At 50.0% G+C, this 21448-nt stretch overlaps 7 protein-coding genes across 7 annotated transcripts; 3 read left to right on the top strand and 4 right to left on the bottom strand.

Annotated features, from left to right (window-relative positions):
• Positions 1 to 17: 17 nt before the first annotated feature.
• N7525_000389 (uncharacterized protein) lies at positions 18 to 2195 on the bottom strand (the record flags this gene model as incomplete). The annotated part of the gene is made up of 1 exon (XM_002562403.1): positions 18 to 2195. The coding sequence occupies one exon, from the start codon at positions 2193 to 2195 to the stop codon at positions 18 to 20; it is 2178 nt and encodes a 725-aa protein (XP_002562449.1).
• A 1536-nt stretch (positions 2196 to 3731) lies between these two features.
• Positions 3732 to 5778, top strand: N7525_000388 (ENTH domain protein; the record flags this gene model as incomplete). Its single annotated transcript, XM_002562404.2, has 5 exons — positions 3732 to 3779; positions 3850 to 4087; positions 4146 to 4336; positions 4385 to 4496; positions 4550 to 5778. The coding sequence occupies 5 exons, from the start codon at positions 3732 to 3734 to the stop codon at positions 5776 to 5778; spliced, it is 1818 nt and encodes a 605-aa protein (XP_002562450.1).
• Positions 5779 to 6707: 929 nt separating this feature from the next.
• N7525_000387 (uncharacterized protein) lies at positions 6708 to 8809 on the top strand (the record flags this gene model as incomplete). Its single annotated transcript, XM_002562405.1, has 4 exons — positions 6708 to 7458; positions 7524 to 7840; positions 7897 to 8012; positions 8065 to 8809. 4 exons carry the CDS (start codon positions 6708 to 6710, stop codon positions 8807 to 8809), a joined length of 1929 nt encoding a protein of 642 aa, XP_002562451.1.
• A 1823-nt stretch (positions 8810 to 10632) lies between these two features.
• N7525_000386 (acetate uptake transporter family protein) lies at positions 10633 to 11693 on the bottom strand (the record flags this gene model as incomplete). The annotated part of the gene is made up of 4 exons (XM_061211551.1): positions 10633 to 10956; positions 11033 to 11204; positions 11279 to 11469; positions 11517 to 11693. The coding sequence occupies 4 exons, from the start codon at positions 11691 to 11693 to the stop codon at positions 10633 to 10635; spliced, it is 864 nt and encodes a 287-aa protein (XP_061070777.1).
• A 3812-nt stretch (positions 11694 to 15505) lies between these two features.
• N7525_000385 (alkene reductase) lies at positions 15506 to 16612 on the bottom strand (the record flags this gene model as incomplete). Its single annotated transcript, XM_002562410.1, has 1 exon — positions 15506 to 16612. One exon carries the CDS (start codon positions 16610 to 16612, stop codon positions 15506 to 15508), a length of 1107 nt encoding a protein of 368 aa, XP_002562456.1.
• A 579-nt stretch (positions 16613 to 17191) lies between these two features.
• On the bottom strand, positions 17192 to 20058 carry N7525_000384 (uncharacterized protein; the record flags this gene model as incomplete). The annotated part of the gene is made up of 5 exons (XM_061211550.1): positions 17192 to 17413; positions 17468 to 19533; positions 19592 to 19890; positions 19951 to 19990; positions 20049 to 20058. The coding sequence occupies 5 exons, from the start codon at positions 20056 to 20058 to the stop codon at positions 17192 to 17194; spliced, it is 2637 nt and encodes an 878-aa protein (XP_061070776.1).
• Positions 20059 to 20248: 190 nt separating this feature from the next.
• Positions 20249 to 21226, top strand: N7525_000383 (uncharacterized protein; the record flags this gene model as incomplete). The annotated part of the gene is made up of 2 exons (XM_002562412.1): positions 20249 to 20716; positions 20780 to 21226. 2 exons carry the CDS (start codon positions 20249 to 20251, stop codon positions 21224 to 21226), a joined length of 915 nt encoding a protein of 304 aa, XP_002562458.1.
• Between the last annotated feature and the right edge of the window lie 222 nt (positions 21227 to 21448).

Below are 21448 nucleotides of genomic sequence, written 5' to 3'. Positions count from 1 at the left end.
ATTCTGTCGTTTTCCTGCTAAGACCAATTTCGGAACTTTTCAAAAAAGTCCATGTCCACCTGTCCATTAAGTACACGACGGTAGGTGGCCTTGTTCTTAGTATTCCATTGCACCTTTGTTGGTGTGTCAGGGCAGATGTCCTCATCTGAAGGCCAGTCGCGCTGCAGTGCACGCTGGGAACTGCTATCCTCGTCGTTGGAGGTGAGATCAATCACCTCTTGATGAGGCACCTGCCCCGAAGACTGTTCGAGACCATCGTTCTCTTGGAAAACACCACTGGAGAGCGTTTCATGTGTCGAGAATTCCTCATCTTCGGCTGTCTCAGTCATGTTACACGTTGAGATAGATCCAGTGTCGCCCACATCTTCCGACTCAGATGTCTCTGCCGAGTCGTACTCAGTTTCTGGCTGTTCGTAGTCTTCATCATCAGAATCCCAACCAGATCGGAAGCGCATCTCTTTGTGGATCCTCCCAGGTGTCTTTTGCGGTGTGGGCAATGGGTCCTCACTTTCCGAATCAGACAGCTCCTCGGGTAAATAGGGTGGTGCACTCAGCAGACCGCTGTGAAACAGAGCAGTCTCTTTCTTATGCACCCAACCCCATGATTTTGCGAACCTAGATGCAATGTTGTCCCAGTGGATAGTTGGAACTTCAAGAACAGTCAACAGCTTGCCAAGTGTACGACCGGACTTGAAAGGTGACTTCCGTTTTACCGCTAAAATCTCCCACAGCTTCTGATTGCATCGTAGAAAACTGCGGATAAGTGGAACTTGAAGCAAACGGCCGATATCGCGGTGGGACTGTGCGATGTCCTCGACACGTGTGATTTCCACGCTGAAGGCAATTGCATCTGTTGCGACACGGCCCCAGATGAGGTACTCCCCGTAGCCCTTCCAGCTGTGGGTTAGGGTCCTTGTTCGAATCGCAAGTGGGCATGCATAGAAAACTTTGGTATCCAGCTTTGAGGTGTCAATTACCGTCAGTATAGCGCCTTTCCCACCAGCAAGAGCACGGTGAAGTGGTGCTAATGGGGAACGAAATGTTGAAATAAATGGGGTCTTGACTTCCTGCTTTGTGACATGGCTCCGAAAGAAGCTTTCGAATCGGTCTTCAGGCAAGTCTTCCGGATTGAACCATTCACCGTTGCAGAAAAGACCGGCTAGGAATATGGTCTTCGAGTTGACTCCTTGCGAGTCACGGTTTGACCACCGAAACAGCAATGGTGGCATTTTCTCGACAGGAACTCCTTGCATGGCCGTTTCATGGTCGATGTGATGGCCTTGTCTATGGAAGTGCTGTTGGCCTTGCTCATGATGGTGCGGGGCCCAACCTTGGTGTTCTTGCAGTCGATATTGTGGCAGGTTCTGTTGGGCTTGTCGTCCTTGGTGCTGATCTTGGGGCTGTTTGCTGTGGTGACGAACCTGCTGCTCCCAATCTTGGCGCTCTTGGTGCTGATTCTGAGACTGTTGGCTTTGGCTATGGAGTTGGGTTTGGTCGGGATGGGTATCCAGGCTCTGCTCATAGGGGCCGTATGCCTCGTGGCCGCACCAGAGACAAATCTTCCCATGGCTAGTAACAACCGACTCATTATTTCTCGAATGACCGGTCCGTTCAACATTACCGGTCTGATCCAGTTCATCGGTTTGTTCTTGATTGTGACCGACGGAGATCGTGTTACTCTCACTGCTTTGATGATTCCTTTCGGTGAAAAAGCGACTTGTTTCATGTTCTCTTCGCTGTGGCAGTGGGAATGGCACGCTCTGGGGTGTCTGCAGTGGGGACTCAGTTCTCGGTCTCGGTCCAAAGGTCGTTGCTACTCGTTTCCGCCATTGACTCATGTCAATGTCATCTTCGCGCTTCTCATGAAGACGAAGACGGAGAGTGACTGCGGTGGCCTTGATGCGTTGTATGATGCTCTTCCATTCTCCGTCCATGTTGAACTCGGTGTCCCGATGGACATGAGACCAGACAAGATCGCCAGTGCTTCTCATCCAGTCCCACTGTGCGTCGAGCGTTGTACCTGGAACAAACCGATGAATCCCACGTTTTCTCAGGTGGTCTCGGAACATCGAGAAGAAGATCTCCTCTTTCTGTTTTCTGTCGCATCGGAAAAACCGGTACAGGCAACAAAGGGCTTGGCGCATTGGGATGTCCCATCTTAGCTTAGGTCTTTTGAGGGGGTTGTGGTCCTCCATTTTTAATGAAAGAGAAAGACAGGGGGCAAGGTCTCGGAGGAGTCGCAAGGTTGTAAGAGGTACCTTATGGGAGGGATGGTGAGGACTTGACCAGGAGGTGAGGGAAATGATTGAAGAATGAAAGTCGAGGTGGGAATAAGAGAGTAAAAGAAGAGGAGGCTACCGCAAGTGAGGAATGAGTGCAGGTAATCTCGAGGCTTGGACTTGAAAGAGAGAAGAGAAGGATATCCAGGTCATCCCTCGAACATTTTGGGAATAGATATCTCTTCGGTCCTATGTATGCGACTATACCTTTTCCCTACATGTAACTAGCAAAGAACGAAATCAATTCACTATGTTTAGCCCAAAGAGGGACCTGATCTTATAACATATCTCTTTTCACAATTTCTCCTCATGTTGAGATAAGGTAGAGGTTGAACGTCCCACTCTAGGTACGTATTTTGCCAATCTCGGATGAGGCAAATATATTACGCCTGCTTTTCAGGCTAAAAATATAGTACGTTAGTAATTGATCAATCTGACTTCGGGGGAATATACGAATTTGTTCTCACTTAATGGCTTAGTTCTAGCATCATCACGGAGTATTACATCCATGGATATATAGTTCAGGTGTATGAAGCCCTAGATCTATACCTCCAAATACTAGTAGTCTTCTGGTTACCAATTTAGGTTGTACTTCAGAGTATTTAATCTTAATCTTTGCTCTTTACTATTTCAATCCAATCAAAATATTCGAAAGGGAGACAACAAAATGTCGCTTTGTTGTGTTTCCCTAAATTGTGCAAAGCAGGTCCCCTCTTTACTATGATAGCTTGTGGTCGCTAATTATCTACATTGTAGTTCATTGCCAAATATTGTCTGGATAAAAGTTACATAGCTAAGGCCACGGTCTGCAACTTAGACATAACCTGTGATTAAAAACAGAGGAAGTCTTGATGGTGTAGAATGATATAGTGGTGCCATAAGTATAAGAGTCGAGGCCACAAGATTCAGACACTGTCGTTAATAGACTAATATGTTCATCACATCTCCATCTCGTTATAGTTCGTTTAGCCCCTTTTATATATCTGATATCTAAGTTCGATATAATTCAGTGCTGTATACTCCCTTCGTTGCACATAGAAATGCCAACATGCGCTAGTCCCGATTTGGGTTGCCTCTAGGAACATGCACTCCGCCCCCAGGAACTCCCTTTGCCCTCCTTTGAGATTATTCCTATTTGCTATCCTTATCCCTCAATTTGCTTTTCAGCCCATATTCACTCTGTGATTTTTATTTCTTGCCGACCCCTAACCCGGCTGTTCCGAATCGGACTTTGACCCTCTCCCCTAGAAAACCACCCACTTTCCCTAGGCTTACAGCATGGCTCAATGAGCCACGTCATGAACGATACGGATGATTGAAGATTTTGAGACACCACAAGGGCATTGATTCCTGGAGCAGGCTCTCCAGTCTTTTTCCGCTGTCTTCTGGCAGACGTACATTCTCCTGAAGCGCTGACAAGTTGGGCACCGATTCGCGACTTTTAACAACAACATGCCCGGGGGATTCGAGAAGTCAGTAAAAGGGGCTACGAAGCTTAAGGTCAGTCGGAATGCTCAGCTCGTCTTTCTTTTTCTACGTGCGACAATTATTAACCATCTGGCGTGAACAGCTTGCGGCCCCTAAATCCAAATACATAGAGAATATCCTCGTGGCAACTCATACCGGCGAGGCAGGAGTCGCAGAGGTATTCCGAACCCTCCAACTACGACTCCGAGACTCGGCATGGACCATTGTTTTCAAAGCGCTCATCGTTCTCCATCTCATGATCCGAGAGGGGCAACAGGATGCTGCGCTGGGGTACTTGTCCGATAACCCGAAGAAGATCGCGCCCAGCAATTTCTCTGAAGGTTAGTCCAATAGTTCTCTCATAGCGATGTGAGTGCAACTTACTAACTGTGTTTGCAGCCCAATCTCAGGGACATAATATCCGACGGTATTCTGACTACCTTATCGCGCGTGCCAAGGCGTTCGAAGCCACCAAGACCGATCATGTACGCAGTGGACCGGGACGGCTGAAGAGGATAGGTGTTGAGAAAGGCCTATTGAGGGAGACGGAAATTGTACAGAAGCAAATTCGTGTGTTACTGCGGTGTGATGTGGGTGAATTCCGAAATTGGGTCTTCTTTGTGACTGACAGTGTATAGCTATTGACGGATGAGCCCGAGAACGAAATCAGTCTGACCGCGTTCCGTCTCCTCACACTTGATTTATTGACTCTATATTCAGTCATGAATGAGGGCACGATCAATGTTTTGGGTAAGTCAGCCCCCTCCACAGATCGGCATTGATCTAACACTGGACCCTGATAGAACACTACTTTGAGATGTCGCGGCCGGATAGCATACGCGCCCTGGCGATCTACAAGACGTTCACAAAACAGACGGAAGAAGTGGTACAATTTTTAGGAGTGGCAAGGCATTTCCAATCTGCCACTCGCCTGGAGATTCCAAAGCTCAAGCATGCCTCTACGGACCTGGCGCGCCTTCTCGAGGATGATCTCAACGATCCTGACTTCGATCTTCGCCGACGGGAGTACTTGGCCAAGAAAGGTGTACGCCTTCCACCGAGCATGGAAGCCAGTGCGACCACAGATGTATCAAAACCAACGTCGAACACACCGATGTCGAACCCGTCAGCCTCAAACCCACCTAAGCAGGCCGAACAACCAAAGCCACCACCTGTGGACCTGATCGACTTTTTCGATTCAATTGAGCAGAATCAGCAGCCGATGGCGCAACAGAACTCAATGCAGTACCAGCAAACAGGGTTCCAACAGCAGCCACAGCAACCGTTCTATCCCCAGCAGACTGGATTCCAGCAGCAACCTCAGACGATTCAGCAGCAGCCCTTGGCAACTGGATATGGCCAGCCGACCCAATATGGAGCACCTTATCAAGCGCAAGACCCTAATAATCCATTTGGGCAGCAGCAGCAACAACCACAGCAACAGCCGCCACCGCCGGCGCCGCTTCAAGCTATGCCAACTGGCGCTGGATTTGGAGGGTATTCCCCGCAGCCACAGTCGTATGGCTTCCAGTCGCAATTGGCTCCTATTCCGCAGGAAGGCATTGCCGCTTTCCCTCAACAACAACAGCAAGCACCTCAGGCCTTGCAGCCCCAGCACACCAATCCGTTCCGTCAATCAATGCTTAATTCTACGGGCGCTCAGCCACCCGCTGCTCCTCTATCGCGGCAGAACACGAACCCGTTCGCGAGACGACTATCCACGGCAAACACGCAATATACTCCCTCAAATGAGCAATTCCCGCCTACGCAACCACCACAAGCGCAGCCGATCCAGCCTCAGCGGACCGGAACCAACCCTTTTGCGCGGGCCTCACCTGCTCCGCAGCAAGGTCTACCCCCAGCAGCAGCCCCCTTGCGGCCTAACCCAACTGGTAGCACCAACCCTTTCCGACAGAGCCAGTTTATCAATCAGCAGACTGGACAAGGTTGGCAAAACACTCAGAGTGGTACAATGGGTGGGTTAGAACAGCTGCCCACGGTCCCGGTCTTCCCGCGCCCCGGCGTGACCTAAAGGGGCCCAACACGATTTGCGGAATGAACCCGACGTCCGTTAGATTATCTTCACTTGACTATCTCATTCGTTCTATCTTGCTTCCCGCTCCAAGTAGACCATGGATGTTTCCGTGTACAACTAGCTCTGGTATTGCCTACATCATATGTTGTATACCTAGGTAGGTATTGTAGATATGTACGTAATCTATCTTGAAGAGCTCAGATTCAACATTAAGGCAATCCGTGTACTCCAATAAAAACTAAAAAAGTCCTCATCTTTGTAACTGCAGTCGCAGTCTCGGGCTATGTATGTATGTTGTATGCGATGCCCACTTTAACAGGTCCAAGGCTAGTGCTGACAGGGGAAAATCTTGACTTGACGTCTAGGGCTTTTTGGCCAGTAGAGATATTTTGTAATGAACACATAGAGGGCCAAAATGCAGGTCATTTAGTATACAGGGTTATCTCCATATATTGGTGTTTCATGAATCTCAAAGTGGTGATGATCAGTCATAGTAGATCACGATGTGTCCGCACACATGTGTTAGCACTCTTTTTCAACGCCACCTGACCCCAGAAAGAAACAAGCTCGGTGGATATAACTTCGTGTCTTCAAGGTCAAGTGGATATTGGAACTTGCGGCTGTTGTTGGAGTCCCTGGAAAAGGGGTTATTTTGATTCTGAATAGACGAAAACAAAGAAAAGTGTCATAAATGCATGGAAACCCCTTAAACCTCCTAATTGCCCTAAATCCTTTAAAATAACCTGTCGGATTCCAGGATTCCACTAGAGCTCTTAGCGGGGCCGATGATTCGTCCTGCAATGTGAAGAATCCAAATTTCCTGTGATTTCTACCCCGCCGGTCCGGAAAGGAAGTTTGTCCTCTTCTAAACCTCCAGTGCTCCCTTCTCCAACATAGGTAATGCCTCGAACGTCCAAATAAGCTCGATGAACGCCAAGGACCTCTTACCGGGTTGCGAGCAGACCTTGCCCGTGCTGTCTCGGCCATCGGCTGCGGCTTGGGCGGCCGATCCGATCCACTCCCCCTATGCAGCTCCCATCCACTTCGATCCCAATATACGCCCTGTACAGACCGTGGCCTCAACTCCTCCAGCTCCTCCTCCACCGCCGCGTCCTCCTCCCCCTACAGCTCCCAGTCGCAAGACAACCACCAGGGTACGCAAAACCCGCAAAAATGACAATGCATCTGCGGGGAAATCGACGTTATTTTGGGTCAACAGTGATCAACAAACTGCTGCGGCAGGCACAACGGATGAGACCCTAAAGCGGATTCGGTCCCATGTTATGTCCGAGCATAATCGCAAGAAGCGAATGGAGAGCACGGAACAGTACAATAAGAGCAAATGGAACCACTCGTCTTATCAGCCGCCGACGACGACACCCGGGGCACTCGTACCTGCTGAGCCTCCCCGCCCGTCTATTAGCTCGTCCGCCAGCTTGCCCACCAGCCAGATCACAGATGAACAAGAGCTAGAACAGGTTGAGGAGGTTGTCACATCAACGGCTGTGGGATACCCTGCTACGCAAACTGCATCATGGGATGACTGTAGCTTTGATGGGACGATGGCCTACCCCGCTAGACCATCTGCATGGTCTTACGTGGGACAAGGAGCTAACGATCCTTTTAATACTGGACATACGCAGCTCACAGATAGAATGATGCGACACCTGCGAGTCTGTGAGTGTCCTCCTTTTTAAACCCGATCATTATATGGTGGAGCTTGTATACTAACGTGGATATAGTTCTCTGGGATCTGACACAAGAAGCGCATCCATTGCAGACGCGGTATAAGCCTAAGCTGCAGGCGCATTGGGCGTCCTTGATCCAGCGCGACCCGGCTATTCTCCATGCTACAATTTGTATGGCTACGTCCAATGACGCTATGCGTGCAGGCGAGCTACCCATTCGAGACCCAAAGCAAAAGCGGAGTCAGTTGGTGATCGATACGTTCCATCACCGTGGTGAGACTATTCGGCTGGTCAACGAGGGCCTGTCAGACCCCGTCAAGGCTTCCAGTGATGTTTTGATTGCTGCAGTTTCTACCTTATTGACAATTGAAGTGAGTATATTCCAGGAATCAGGTTTGCGATCATTGAAGCTTACATCTGATTGTAGATTGCGTCGGGGAATCCCGACTATCTCAAAATACACCTGGCAGGTTTGCGACAGATGATCGCACTGCGAAAGAACTTTGACGATGTTCCTTCAGACGTGCGGTTCCAGATCTCATGGTCAGTATACCCCTTCATAATTGGATGCAAAGCTTGCTAACCTCGCAATCAGGACTGATATTCGAGTTGCTTGCATGGCCCACGCCAAACCTATATTCCCCTTTGTCCGCTACACCCGCCCGGCGCGGTTATCTCTCATCCCACCCAACGACGACGTAGCATTACTTTCCACTCGCCTCTTCCCTCTACTCAAAATACCCGGCATATTCGGCGAAGCCATGCCGCAAATCGTATATGATCTCCTCGAACTATCCTGGTATGCAGAATGGATCAAAGGCAACACTGGGTACAAAGAGTTCAACGAGGAGACCGAGGACTATTTCAACACCGAAGTGCTACACGTAGAATACCAACTACACACAGATCGATACACAGCAACAGGCCAGGTAAAGGGTGACAATTCCATCGAGGGCTGCACCCGTCTCGCTTTACTGCTATTCCACAACAGCGCCATCTGGAACTTCTATCCAATGATCGGCCAGTTGCTGCCCAAGCCGATCCAGGCTCTGCGCACTGCCCTCGCGGCAACCATCCCATCAGGCTTATTCGCGCTCTGTCGCGACCTGCTCCTCTGGCAGCTGTTCATGGGCGCGGCTTGCAGTCTAACCCTGCCGTCCGAGCGGGCCTTCTTCGTATCTGAACTGGCCAATGCTGCGCGGCTGCAGGGACTCCACTCGTGGCAGGAGGCACGCGCAATTTTGCTGGGCTTTTTCTATGTTGATCGCATTCACCTGCCTATGCTTCGTCAGATTTGGGATGAGTGTCATTTCCAGGTAGATGAACCACCGGCAGAATGAACTTGGCTACTTGGCTCTGCCGTAATAGATCTAGCTTCCTCAAAGCTGGTTATATACAACCGCTCCTTCTCGTATATTCTCAGGTTTCAGACTTGCCGTCTCGCTACCCAGCCCATGAGTGAAGATAGTGTACATAGTTGTATTTCCAATGATTGACGACTCCTCTCCAAACAGCCATACGGCCTACCCACCTAACGGACCACTCCTGCAAGTAAATGCACCTACTATTTGCAGCGTGTTGCTACCCAATTACTCAGACCAACATAAAATAACTATGCCGTCCCTTCAAACAGCCAAGATACCAAGCCCCCCTGACAAGAACAACTCAACACCAAGGCCAAGCACACCATCCCGACCAAACCCGACGCATACTTCATATTCTCGGCATGCAACGCCCATCAGTCCACAAAGATAAGCCCGGCATCCCGATTCCCGAACAATCTCCGGCCGTTTTCGCGCTACGACGAAGCTGATACGCTGTAGAAGCCCCCGCCGAGCTTATACCGATTTTCAGCCGGACGGCTTTGGCTCGGCATTGCGCGTTTTTTGATAGATGTCGCAACTTCAGCTTGCTTGGCCTTTTTGGCTTACTCGGTTGTCCGGTTTTCTTTTTTCAGAGTACATTTTCGCCATCTCTTTGCTTTTCCCTTGTCGACTGAACTGGATATACACGTACTTTCGAAAGGAAGTATGTCGGGTTGTGATAACATCTGTTTTACACTGAAGTATGAAAGCCTTCGGAATCCACAATTCTTGGCTTGTCAGTCAGCCTGTCAGCTCTGCAGCTCTACAGGTTTCAGACAGACCGAGAAAATACCGACGTGATCTCACCCATCTCCACTATCGGGTGTCTTGATTCCGTGGCTGGTCAAGGGTCTAGGTATATTAGGTAGGCTCTGCTGGTTCTGAGAAAAAGACTCATTCGGGGGTATATTTACTACTCCGCTGCCCCCTATTACTTGTTCTTCCTTCTGAAACAAGCTCCTTTTTTTGGCTAATATAAGACATTCGGACTTTGTCTTTCACTTCTTACCTTCACTGGATAACTGTCATTTCATGCATCACTATGCTATACATGGCTTGTCGGCCTTCAGACGAGGTCAGAGTGCTTGACTAGTCATGCATATGCTTGGATGATTCGATGACGGGTGCCAGTGCAGAGATATTTTGCTGTGATGATGCATTGCGTCCATGGATGGCGTTCGTACTCGCAACAATGACCTAATTGACTCGCATGCATGGCTGCATAAGATGATTGGGTCGCATCGACGATTCTCCATGCTAACAACAGCACTGCAACACCGGGCAAGTGCGAGCACAAGGTGGGAGTTCGACTGGACCTCCACAGCCCGAGGACAACAGTCTACAAGACGAAACAGGAGGAAAGGACACATTATGGAGAATGTTTGATGAATTAATTACTGAGTCACGGAAACTCGCAGGTAAGGAGACTAAATACAGCAAGGAAAAAAAGGAAAAACCAGAGAGCACAACAAATCGCCCGAGTGCTCCCCGAGAAATTACAACCAGCATCAACCGACATTATGGAAGAGATGACTGGCGGATATTTTGCAACTGCGCTTGGACATGATGTTCCGTATTGATCATCTGTCCATAGCAACAGTCACAGACGAACAGACAGACCTCCGAACCGCAACCCAACCGACGACGAGCAAACGTGTCGATGAGCATAAAACGAGGACGAATTCAGTCTATCTGCAGTCTATACATACAAGACTGGGTACTGGGTATCGAAAACATTACAAGCAGGCACTCCGCATCCCCATCTCTTTTCCAATAAGAAAAAAGGAAGAAAGAATCGCTTATGCGAGCTCACGGTCAGTCTTGGTACGGCGGACACGGCCGGTGGGGGACCAAGGGAAGTGAGCGACAGGGATGATGAAGAAGCTGTTGCTAGTATCGGCGATACCAGCGAGGGCATTGTACCAGGCAGCGAAAGCAGCCAGGAAACCGAACAGACCACCGGCCTTCTGGACGTTGGCGTTAGGGTGGCCGTCAGGACCGCGCTGCAGGTAGGCAACACCGAGCAGGAGGAAGGTCAGGTCCAGGGTGAAGAAGAGCATGAAGAAGGCGACGGTGGACTTGAGGGTGCAGAACAACATGATGGTGGTGAAGATAAACCAGCCCTGTGGAGACATTGTCAGCGGGATGAACTCTTGCGCATTGTCCATCTTGTGGAAAGAAAAAGATGCAAGGACTTACCATCAGGAAAAGACCCATGGAGTTATAGAATTGGGAAGGATCACTGCTGGACTCGCCGAGAGCATCACCAATCTGGAACCCACCGGGGGTCAAGACGATAGCGAACGCGATCCAGAAACCACCGTAGGAGGAGAGAGCAGTAGCACCAAAAGTGTTACCGACAGCCATTTCCCTATATAAAAAAAGCGCGTATTAGCCGCAAAACGTTGTGAAACCCACAGGGCCGCGGAAGTTACGGATACATACCACATGCCGGCAAGCAGCTGAACGAGACCACCGTAACCGAAAGCAAGGCCAACAACAATGTTGGGGTGGGCGATATCCAGGGTACCCATGTTGATGGCACTCAGGACGAAAGTGGTGAGGGCGAAAGCGCTCAGGCCCAGAGGAGCGGGATTGGCGAACTTGCGACCCTCAACGGACTTGTACAGACCGGGCTGGAACTCACCACCGAAGGGGGGAGGGATGCTTCGGCGGTGTTGACGTGGGCGAGAGGTCCGTAGCCGAAGCGCGCGGCGGCGCGTGCTACCTGGTGCTCTTCGGCGGACATCTGGGGCTGCATGGGAGCGCCGTTGTCACCGTTCTGGGGAGAGGGAGTGGGACCCACGTCCTTCTCCATCTGGGCGTGGTCGGCGTTATTGATTGCTTCAGTCGCAGACATGATGGGATCTAATCGTTAAAATGAGGAAGGTAAGAAAAGAATAAAAGGTAGAGGTAAAAGGTAAGAGGTAAAAGGTAAAAGGTAAAGGCCTATAACACAGTTATAGGAATAATCGAAAGGATTTCAAATCAAGCACAGCTTGGGCGAGAGAGATGGGAGAACAGGGATGGGGGGAAAAGGAAGCTATTATACTCCCAACATTGACAGCTGTGAAGGCTTGAAAATTGGATTGGGGAAAGTGTGGAAACTTACGTATTCGGTCGGTATTATATATTACATATACCAATGATGTGCAGACCCGTTCCCACAGTCAAGTCTCGAAGTCTCCAATAATATAAAGTGGGGAGAAAAGGAGAAAAGAGATATCGGGGGAAATGCTCAGTAAATATACAAATATCCAGTTTTTAGGCTCGCATGAAATTTACCAAATTGTTTCACAGGTAGAAAATTAGAAAATTTAGGGGAAAAAGAAGGGAAAAAAAAAAAAAAAAAAAAAAAAAAAAAAAAAAAAAAGGCCCCTAGAACGAAGGTCAAATTAGCCATGCAGGGACGGCACGGAGGAATGGGGGACCGTCTTGGTAATAAGGATGAAGGGAACTTAGCCTGGGGAAGAAAGTGGAGAGCCCTGGAGAGACGGGGGAAGGATATGATTGGTAGGGAATTGGAGAATAATCATTATAACTCTATTAGCTGGCTTTAACTTGCTTTACTTGCTTAACTTAATGCATAAATACTAAGGCTGCATGTACATTGGTATATAATATTGTATAATATTGTATAATCCAGAATTGCTTTCAAGTTGAATTCTCTCAATGCTTATCTATACTCCATAGATCTTCATAGTTAGCCCCTACAACCTACAGAAATTTATGAGTCTAGGAGACATTAAGATTTCCATGATCATCCAGTCCACTTTATTCCAGTACTCCGTACATCGTGCATATGCACGTACTTTAGCGCAATGGGACTTGCCCAGGTAGTAAATCCCGGTATTCAGTACACCGGGCCGAGACTGCGTCACGACCTCGGTCTAACTGTGGTATTTTGCCTCATTCCAGTTGTTGCCCAGTAACGGATTATGAAATGGTTCAGTCACCCGGGGTAGAGACTCAATGTGCCAGGAAAAGAAAGAGAGTACTTTTGTACTGTAATATAAATTGTAGTACTCCGTACGGAGTACATATGTAGAGCTCGGGAGTTTTTAGGCTGATATATCCGGACAGAATTACGCACCAATGAATTCATACTGGGATCAAACTCCATTTATTCCCATTTCATACATATGTGCAAGGATTACAATTCCCTGCGTGCGTTATTATTGTTTTCTTCCGTGATATTCATATTCTCCCCCACTTAGCGCAAGTCTCACACACAATCCCCCTTTTGCCCCTTTTTTCAGACCGGACACGAAGCACGGATACACTAACCATGCACCTACCACACATCAAACCCACTGCGACGTACCAGACAACCGCGTGGAGGCCGTTTAGGTCCAAGTTTAGGCCATTTGCGTTTCAAGCCTCGGGGAAACGGGAACAAAATGTCATATCCAGACAGATCTGCAAAAGAAAAAAAAAAAAAAAAAAAAAAAGAGGGTAAAATGGCGGCACACTGCCGCGAACCAGTTTAACCCGTCTTGCCGTGTTCTCTCCGTTCTCTCAAATGGGCCATCAGTCCGGGGGGGAACCTGGATCGGCGCACGAGGGCCGGACCTGGTTTCACTTTTCTTTATTTTTCTCTCGTATCCGCGTGATGAGCGAGAAGCTACTCCGGAGAGATGCAAGCGTGTCAAGCTTCGTCTCCACAGGTGGCTCTGCGATAGGATTTACAACTAACGCTAACGGCAGACATGGTGGAACCCTGGATGTCTGTGGACATCTCTGTTCCAATCATTTGTGCCTACTTTGGACGGAGGTTCCGTACTGGCTTGAGATTCGGGCCGGGGCAGAGATTCCGTTCGAATTTGGACTAATGTGTATAATTTAGCCTTGATGTCGTGGCAACAAGGTAGCCTTGCGACAGCGACAAGGTTCTTTGTCCTTGAGACCTCTTAAATAACATTATGCAAGATCCCGTCAAGACGGCATGTCTTCGTACAGAGTACGGAGTACTCCGTACATCATATACTCCGTACAGTTGTGCAGCAATAATAGGTCCACTTATGTAGTGTGACAATCATCCGATGTCTTGCTAAGCTCTCGTAGCCCTAACTAGAATATACGGAGTGCGCGAAAGATTCTCCCCAGATTGTACAATATTGCACTGAAAATACCCGAGCAATAGCTTGGGTTGGTGGCGTCCGCCAAGTAGCAATAATAAACAATATACCTAGGCACACGCCACAGAGTGCCTGGAGGTGAATATTTTGTCCTCTCGGGCCATGTGGCCTTTTTAACTTCCCCTTAAAATCCTTAACCCATTAAAGAGTTTTATACGGAGTTTATTGTTATCTCCATGTCAATTTAGCCTGTTTTATTTATTTCTATTTACGACACATGCATAGGACATGAAAAAGCAATCTAACAGAATAAGGAATTGCCGCTAATCAATTTCCTTTTGATCCATTTTTGCGATCCAGACCTGAACCGAGCGCAAACTCTGCTCTATCAAAGGTGGCACCATACGGAGTACAAGCATACTCCATACCTAGATATTGTATATATTGTATTGACAGTCCATAATTGCACATCTCAACTCCTTCCAACCAATGATAGCAATCTCGTCTACAACGCACGGATCAATAATTTGCTGGCATTGGATGTGCCAATTCCCAGATCAGCTCCCTTCCCCCGGATGTCCTGGGAACTTGGCGTTGCTCCCTGCTTAATATGGCGACACAGTGCGGGGATAGCTTTCTCAGCCCTGGTCGATCGTATACCTAACGAGCATCGTGCGTCATGCGATCTTACAATATATATATATAGCGCGGGATACGAAGTCTTGGAAACATAGTAGTGAGTCTTGGAACATCGTGCGTATGTACGAAGTACCCGACGATTTCGCGATTATTAAACTTGGCGAATTGGCACTTCTCTCCACATTCTGCTCATCTGATCCCAAAATTCAATACATACCCCAATACCCCATATACCCCATAGAATCCACGGTTAACTCTACTACTCTTTCTACCCTCGGCTGTGTATTTTCGGTTCGGCGGAGCGGAACTTTTTTTTTTGCCAAGTCGGGGGCCACGTTTTTGTAAAACCGGGTCTCTGTATTGTGGGGGAACTCCCTTTTTTCGGTTTATCACAACTACCGAGTTCTGCTTATTGTAGATGCATATGCATCCCCCGGAGTTTCCCCGCTTTTCGATCTGAGATGAGCAGGGTCAATACCATGCTCGGGTTTCAAACGTCATGTGTGGAGCGATAGATCCTCATTGGGTCCGCGGGTGTTCACGGATTACTCAGACTCAATGCCCAGTCACTGGGGATGGGGATCACCGTTCTTTGTCTGGAGATCAAATTGCACGCATCTTGCTCGAGCAGGGAGCAGAACCGTAGGTAGCGCGGCTTTCGCGTTTAGCTGTGGGAACTTACATGTAATGGCTCTTGCCGCACTCGAGGAATGGAAGGAAGGTGACTGCCTCTGACTAGAGAACTCATACTAAGCAACCCAAAGCAACACTAAACAACAGATACCAGATTCTCTCGTCACCGGCACAGCCTGAAGTGAACTTACAAAGATGTTTAAGCGCCAATTATACATACATCGTATATTCCAGGGCTGTTCTAAACATGTATATCCCTAGGTATATACATCCAATCTATACAAACATCGCTAAGCAATCAGACACCAAACCCGACCCCAAATCAAGCCGCAGCCTCAATAGACTTCTGGAACTCAGCACTGAACGCATAGTCAATGTATCCCTTGGGATCCTTGGGAACATAGAAAGTATCCCGATCATAAGGCACGAACGGAATCCCCTTCTGAACCCGGAACGGCAAATCCGGGTTCGAGATGAACGGCCGCCCAATACCAACAATAGCATCATACTCCGCATACTTAACATCAGCCGCCTGAAGCGCCGAATCAGCCACATACCCCCCAGCAACGATAACCGGCGAAGCCTTCCCATAAGCCTTCAAGAAGAAATCCAAGTCATCATCCGCCTCCACCTCAGCATTCCCCGCAATCCTCGACTCAACCAAATGCACATACGCAAGTCCCATCTCCGCCATGCGCTCCGCCAGATACTCAAACTGCGGCTTCGGTTCCTCCATCCGCATCCCCTGGAACGTACTCCAAGGACTAAACCGAATCCCCGTCCGATCAGCCCCAACAGCCTCAACAACAGCCCGCGAAACCTCAACCGCGAACCTCGCCCGGCCCTCAACACTCCCACCCCACGCATCATCGCGCGTATTGCACGTATCCTGCGTGAACTGATCAATCAAATACCCATTAGCAGCGTGGATCTCGACGCCATCAAAGCCCGCCGCAACGGCATTCCGCGCCGCCTGCGCATAGTCCGCGATCCACTCGTGGATCTCGGATTCCGTCAGCGCGCGCGGTACGGGTGCGTCTGCGCTCGCGGGCGTCGCACTGCTAGATACGAGATCGAAGCCGGAGGCTTGGAGGAGTTCGACGCTGGCGACTCGGCCTAGCGCCCACAGCTGCAGGTAGATGTAGCTGCCCTTGGCGTGCACGGCGTCGGTTACTTCTTTCCAGGCGGCGATCTGGGCGTCGTTGTAGATGCCCGGTACGTTGGGGTATCCGCCCGCGCGGGCGGAGATGAAGGTTGCTTCGGTTATTAGGAGCGTGCCGGGGACGGAGGCGCGCTGGGCGTAGTAGTCTTTCACGATGGGGAGGGGGGTGTGGTTGTCGTCGGCGCGGAAGCGGGTCATTGGGGCCATGGCGATGCGGTTGGAGAGCTCGGCGCGGCCGACGCGGAGGGGGGTGAAGAGTTTGGTCATTTTGGTTTTATTTGATATATGGAGTTTGATGGTTTCAATTGGTTCAAGGGGGTTTTAGAATACATTTGGAGTGAGTGGCTATGGCTTTTATATATTCGCAGTATCTGCTTGGTTCCTAGAACTTCGAAGGTGCTCCACATGGATTAACAAGCAGCGGAGTTAAGATGGTTCCCGAGATAATCATGCTTTTAGGGTACTCCGTACTCCGTAGGAGACCGAGTCTTGCAAATTTCTTTAGTCGCCGAGAGGAGCGAGTGGCGATTCTGATTTGCTGTCGGTTGGCCCACTCCAGCCCTGACTCGGGGGAATTAATAATACGAAATAGAGGCCAAGGTCTATTGGCCACTCCGAAGGTTCGTGGATAATGTATGTTGGGGATTCGTGACGTTTCTTTGACATCCAATAGTAGCTGAAAGTAACATGAGCTACATATGTACTTAAGCATGGGACTTGTACACATGAAAACATCGCCAAACGCCATCTTCTGGCCCAGCCATAGACTATAATAATCATCGCACAAACACTGTTCCTGGTATCATAACGAATTGTAGAAGAATGCAGAACAAAAAAAAGTAAACATCATCGCTCCAGGCGACCAACAGTAGCTTCGAGCTGGGCATTGAACGCCCGGATTTGATTCAAGAGACCGCCTTGTGCTCCAGGGACTCGAGAACTCACGTCGGCAACGGTGCGAAGCATATATTCAAGATCTGTAGAAGGATCCGCAGAAGCAGACCGTTGCTTGTTACGGTCGAGGGCCAATTCAAGGCTGTGAAGGGAATTGCTGATCGCGGATCGTGACTAGGGACTATTGTTAGTGATGTTTTGGTCAGTGATAATATTGAAAGATCTCACCGATTTGGCCTTCTCCCCTTCGATATGTCTGCTGCGCACTGCATCCATCTGCAAAGCTATGTTCTCGCGTTCTCGACGGACCCGGTATAGATGATTCCGAAGATCCATCATCTCCCGCTTGGCCTTCTTCAATTGCACGCCAAGCACAAAATTGCTATCGAGTATCCCGCTTAGATCCATGAGCCGGCTCTCAAGCTCCGAGCCGAATACTTCAACCGCTTTTCTCTTGCGGGACCACTCTGCACGTCGCGTAGCATTCGCCTCGTTCGCTATCCCGTCCTTGAGTGTATTGAGTGTCTTCTCCAGAGTCTCGCGGCAGATCTGGCTCAATACATCGGCCGGGTTGACACCGCCCCGGTTGGGTATCTTGGCCCTCTGGTGCGTAGTGAGTTCATCGGCGGATTCTTCTTCGTCGCCAGACCCGTCGGCCGTAGATGTTGCGCCACCTAAAGAATTGACATTCGCGAGACGGTAAACGGTGACCGGGACTGTCTCTCCACGAGGCTCTCGAGTCTTGCGACGAGGCTGTTCTTGCGTAGCCTCAGGCTCGGGTTGGTGTTCTGTCCCAGGTTCAGGCTCGGGAGCCACTGCGCGCTTAGCCTTCTTGCCAGTTCTGCCGCGCTGTGGCTTGGGTGCTGCGGATTCCGCTTCAGACTCCGGCTGCTCTTCTGCGACAGGCTCAGGCTCAGGCTCAATTGCACGATTGGCCTTCTTTCCATGCCTGCCACGCTGGGGTTTGGATACTGTGGATTCTACTTCGGGTTCGGGCTGATCTTCTGTCTCGGGCTCGGGCTCAGGTTCGATGGCATGTCTAGTCTTTTTCCCGGGCCTGCCACGAGGCTTAGGTACCACAGATTCTGCCTCTGGTTCAGGCTGGTCTGCTGTCGCAGGTTCAGGCTCGGGCTCCGGTTCGGTTTCGGCTGCACGTTTTGCTTTCTTTCCAGGTCTGCCACGCTGTGGCTTGGGAATTGCAGATTCTGTCTCTGGTTCTGCTTGGTCTGCTACCACAGGCTCAGGCTCGGGTTCAGGCTCCACTGCGTGTTTCGCTTTCTTCCCGGGTCTGCCACGTGGCTTGGGCACTGCAGGTTCCACCACAGTTTCCAGCTGGTGATCATTTTGTGACGTTGGCTTGTGAACCCGATGTGGGCCCGAAGAGGACTCCGCGACATCTGATGTAGCCTCGGGTGAAATCTGCTCAGTCTCGATAGCTTCAATGGCCTTCTTGTTAAGCGACGGCCTCCCACGAGCCCGTTTGGGCTTGGGGGCTTCCTCAACTTGGGCTGCCGCGGGCTCATCTTGTGCCTCACTCGCAGGTTCCTGCACAGCGGCTTCCACATGAAGTTCCGCAGTGGTGTTTGCTGTAGGTTGATGCCGCGGGCGACCGCGAGGCTTTTTCTTCGTAGAAGGCCCTTGAGACGTCCGGTTGTCTTGCGCTAGTGCATCATCTTTGGATGGCGGAACATCCTCAGTCATATCGACATCATCAGTAGTCGGCGCATGGCTAGCTTCAAGAGCCTCGGCGGAGGTACCACGTGGTGATAAGGCTGTTGTGGCAGATATATCTCTCTGAACTGCGGAAGCGGTTTCTGTGTTCTTGTTTATTTGGATTCGCTCTTCAGGCCGTGGTGGTGACCGAGTGTTATCTCCTTTCTCGTGTAGTTGCTCTGCGTTTTCAGGCTGTTCGACCCCGGCCTGAGCTTCAGGTGACGAAAGTAGCGCTTGGGATCCTTCGTCTACCGGAGGCTCTGTATGGACAGGCACTAGAGATGTGCCTTGAGCTAGTGGCTCTTCGGCTGTTGATGTTGTTGGTTCCACGCCGTTGGTCCCCTCTTCTATCGGCTGTTGATCTTGGACTGAGGTTTCCGGAATTGGTGAGGTGTGAGGCTGTGAGGATTCATTGTTCGTTATTTCTGATACTGGAGGTGTATCTGTGTTCGGCGATGCCTGGATGTGGCTTGTTTGAGACTCTGTGCTACCTGCACTATGCTCAACGGGGTGTGTATCGCCATTCTCAGGTCGCCTACCATTCCGACGAGAAGGAGTATTCTCTGTTACATCAGGAGAGCCTGAAGAAGCATTAGCACGCATTCTAGGCGTAGAACGCCAACCCGGTCCATAACATACTGATCTTTCTCCTCTTGTTGCTTCGCGTTTGTTCGGCTCTATCGTCGGAAGAAGGTATCTCATATGTCGAGGGCCTTTCTGGGAGCTTGTTGCGCGCACTTCCCGGTGTGCGCTCAATTGCCCGTGCTTGCGATCCTGGTTGCGATACCTTTAACGGTCGTGGTGTTGTATTCGGCGCGGTCTGTGTTCGCGGCGGATTCTGAGCTTCAGGGACAGTCGCAAGTGGTGCGGGCGCTGGCAATCCGAGCGCTGGACTACCAAATGAGAACCCAAAATCAACTTCTTTTGCTTTGCGCGTCCTGTACCAGCAAAGTCAGTGTCTATGTTATGGTTTCGCGGGGTATAGGCAAGGCGCGTACCCAGCTCCACGCTGCCGCATCAGCTGCCGCTCCTCTCGCGCTGTCAATTGTTAGCAATCACACCCACACATAAAGATACACAACATGATGGCACATACAGGCTTCCATTTTGGAGGAACGGCGTCGAAAAGACGCGTCGTGTTGATGGTTGAGGAGTAAAGGCGAGCGGTCGGAGCCAAGATGATCGGAGCCAAGATGATCGGAGCCGATCCATTTTTGTGCCGATTTCTCCGCGCTCTCAACTTTCAACACTCCAGCTGTTGCACATTCTTGATTATTCTCAAACTGGTATTTCCAAATGGGTTGGTTCTGGGGTGACAAAAATGATACGGTCCAAAAGCTCGACCCGGGGCTTCGTGACTATCTCGAACAGGAGAAGCCCGACAAATATGTGCCTGGACCCAATGTGAAGCCCTCAACGCCCTCGACGCCCGCGCAATCGCCTGAACCGTCTGATCCCTCGAAACCCAAAGTTCCTGCAGCTTCACTCTACCCAGATGGCCGTTATGCGGATCTATGGAAAACCTACAAGCCGCCGATGGAGCTTGACGAGCAATCCGGGGTCCGCGGGGCGTCACGAGTGATTGAAAAGTACAAGGAGCGCGGGGACACAGTGCAGCGAGCAGCAATGGAGAACTGTGCCTTGGAACATGAAGCCTTGACATACTGTTTCAAGACCGGCAATTGGCGCAAGCAAATTGAAGCCCGGCTGACCATGTGCTCGGCGGAGAATGGCACCTTTTCGCGATGCTTTATGACCCAGACTGTGAGTTGCCACAATGTATGGCTTTCTCGATCATGCCAATTCTAATTCGTTCCCGTTAAACAGAAATTCCTCCAAGCTCTCGGCTACGCAGCTAGCTTCGAATACGACGCCGATAAAGAGGAGCGCATTCAGATGCATGCCGACAAACTCTACCACCAGATGCTAGACTACGAGAAGCGAGTTGAGGAGGCAAAGGCCGCTGGAACTGAGCCACCGCCTCTCGCATCGCTTTTCAACCCAGAGAAGCCATCGAAAACCCCGGAAGTTGGCCTTGAGATCCCTGGAGGAGAGGCAATCCCGGAAGAGCTCAAACCGTCGAAGCCATTACAGAAGCTCACGCCACATGAGCGAGAGTTGGAGATCCGCGCACACTATGCGCAGCGGGAACAGCACAAGTTGTATGCGCAGGAGGCTGCGCCCTTCATGAAGACTCATGACGATGCTCGACAGAAGCGACAGGAAAAAGCTGTGAGCTGGTTTGGAGAGACTATCGGCAAGTGGCTATCGTAAGGGATGGATTCTTGTATCTACATATGTACTATTTGCTTTGAATGGCGACGGGAAAGGCGTTGGGGTTTCTTTAAGTTACATCTGTATAGCTGTTTTCCCATAGTACTCCTAGAGAGTAATATTTACACCAGAGTGTAGTCTTTGAAATCATTTCGGTTTTAGCTGCCTCTATCTGTCCTGGTTTTCTAAAATCAAAATCTATATGCCCAAGTGCTTCTCTAG

This window comes from Penicillium rubens, assembly GCF_028828025.1.
Source record: "Penicillium rubens strain IBT 27055 chromosome Unknown utg000001l_segment0_segment0, whole genome shotgun sequence".
NCBI lineage: Eukaryota > Fungi > Ascomycota > Eurotiomycetes > Eurotiales > Aspergillaceae > Penicillium > Penicillium rubens.
Note: the sequence above shows the minus strand (reverse complement) of the source record. Positions and strands in the feature narration are given on the sequence as shown.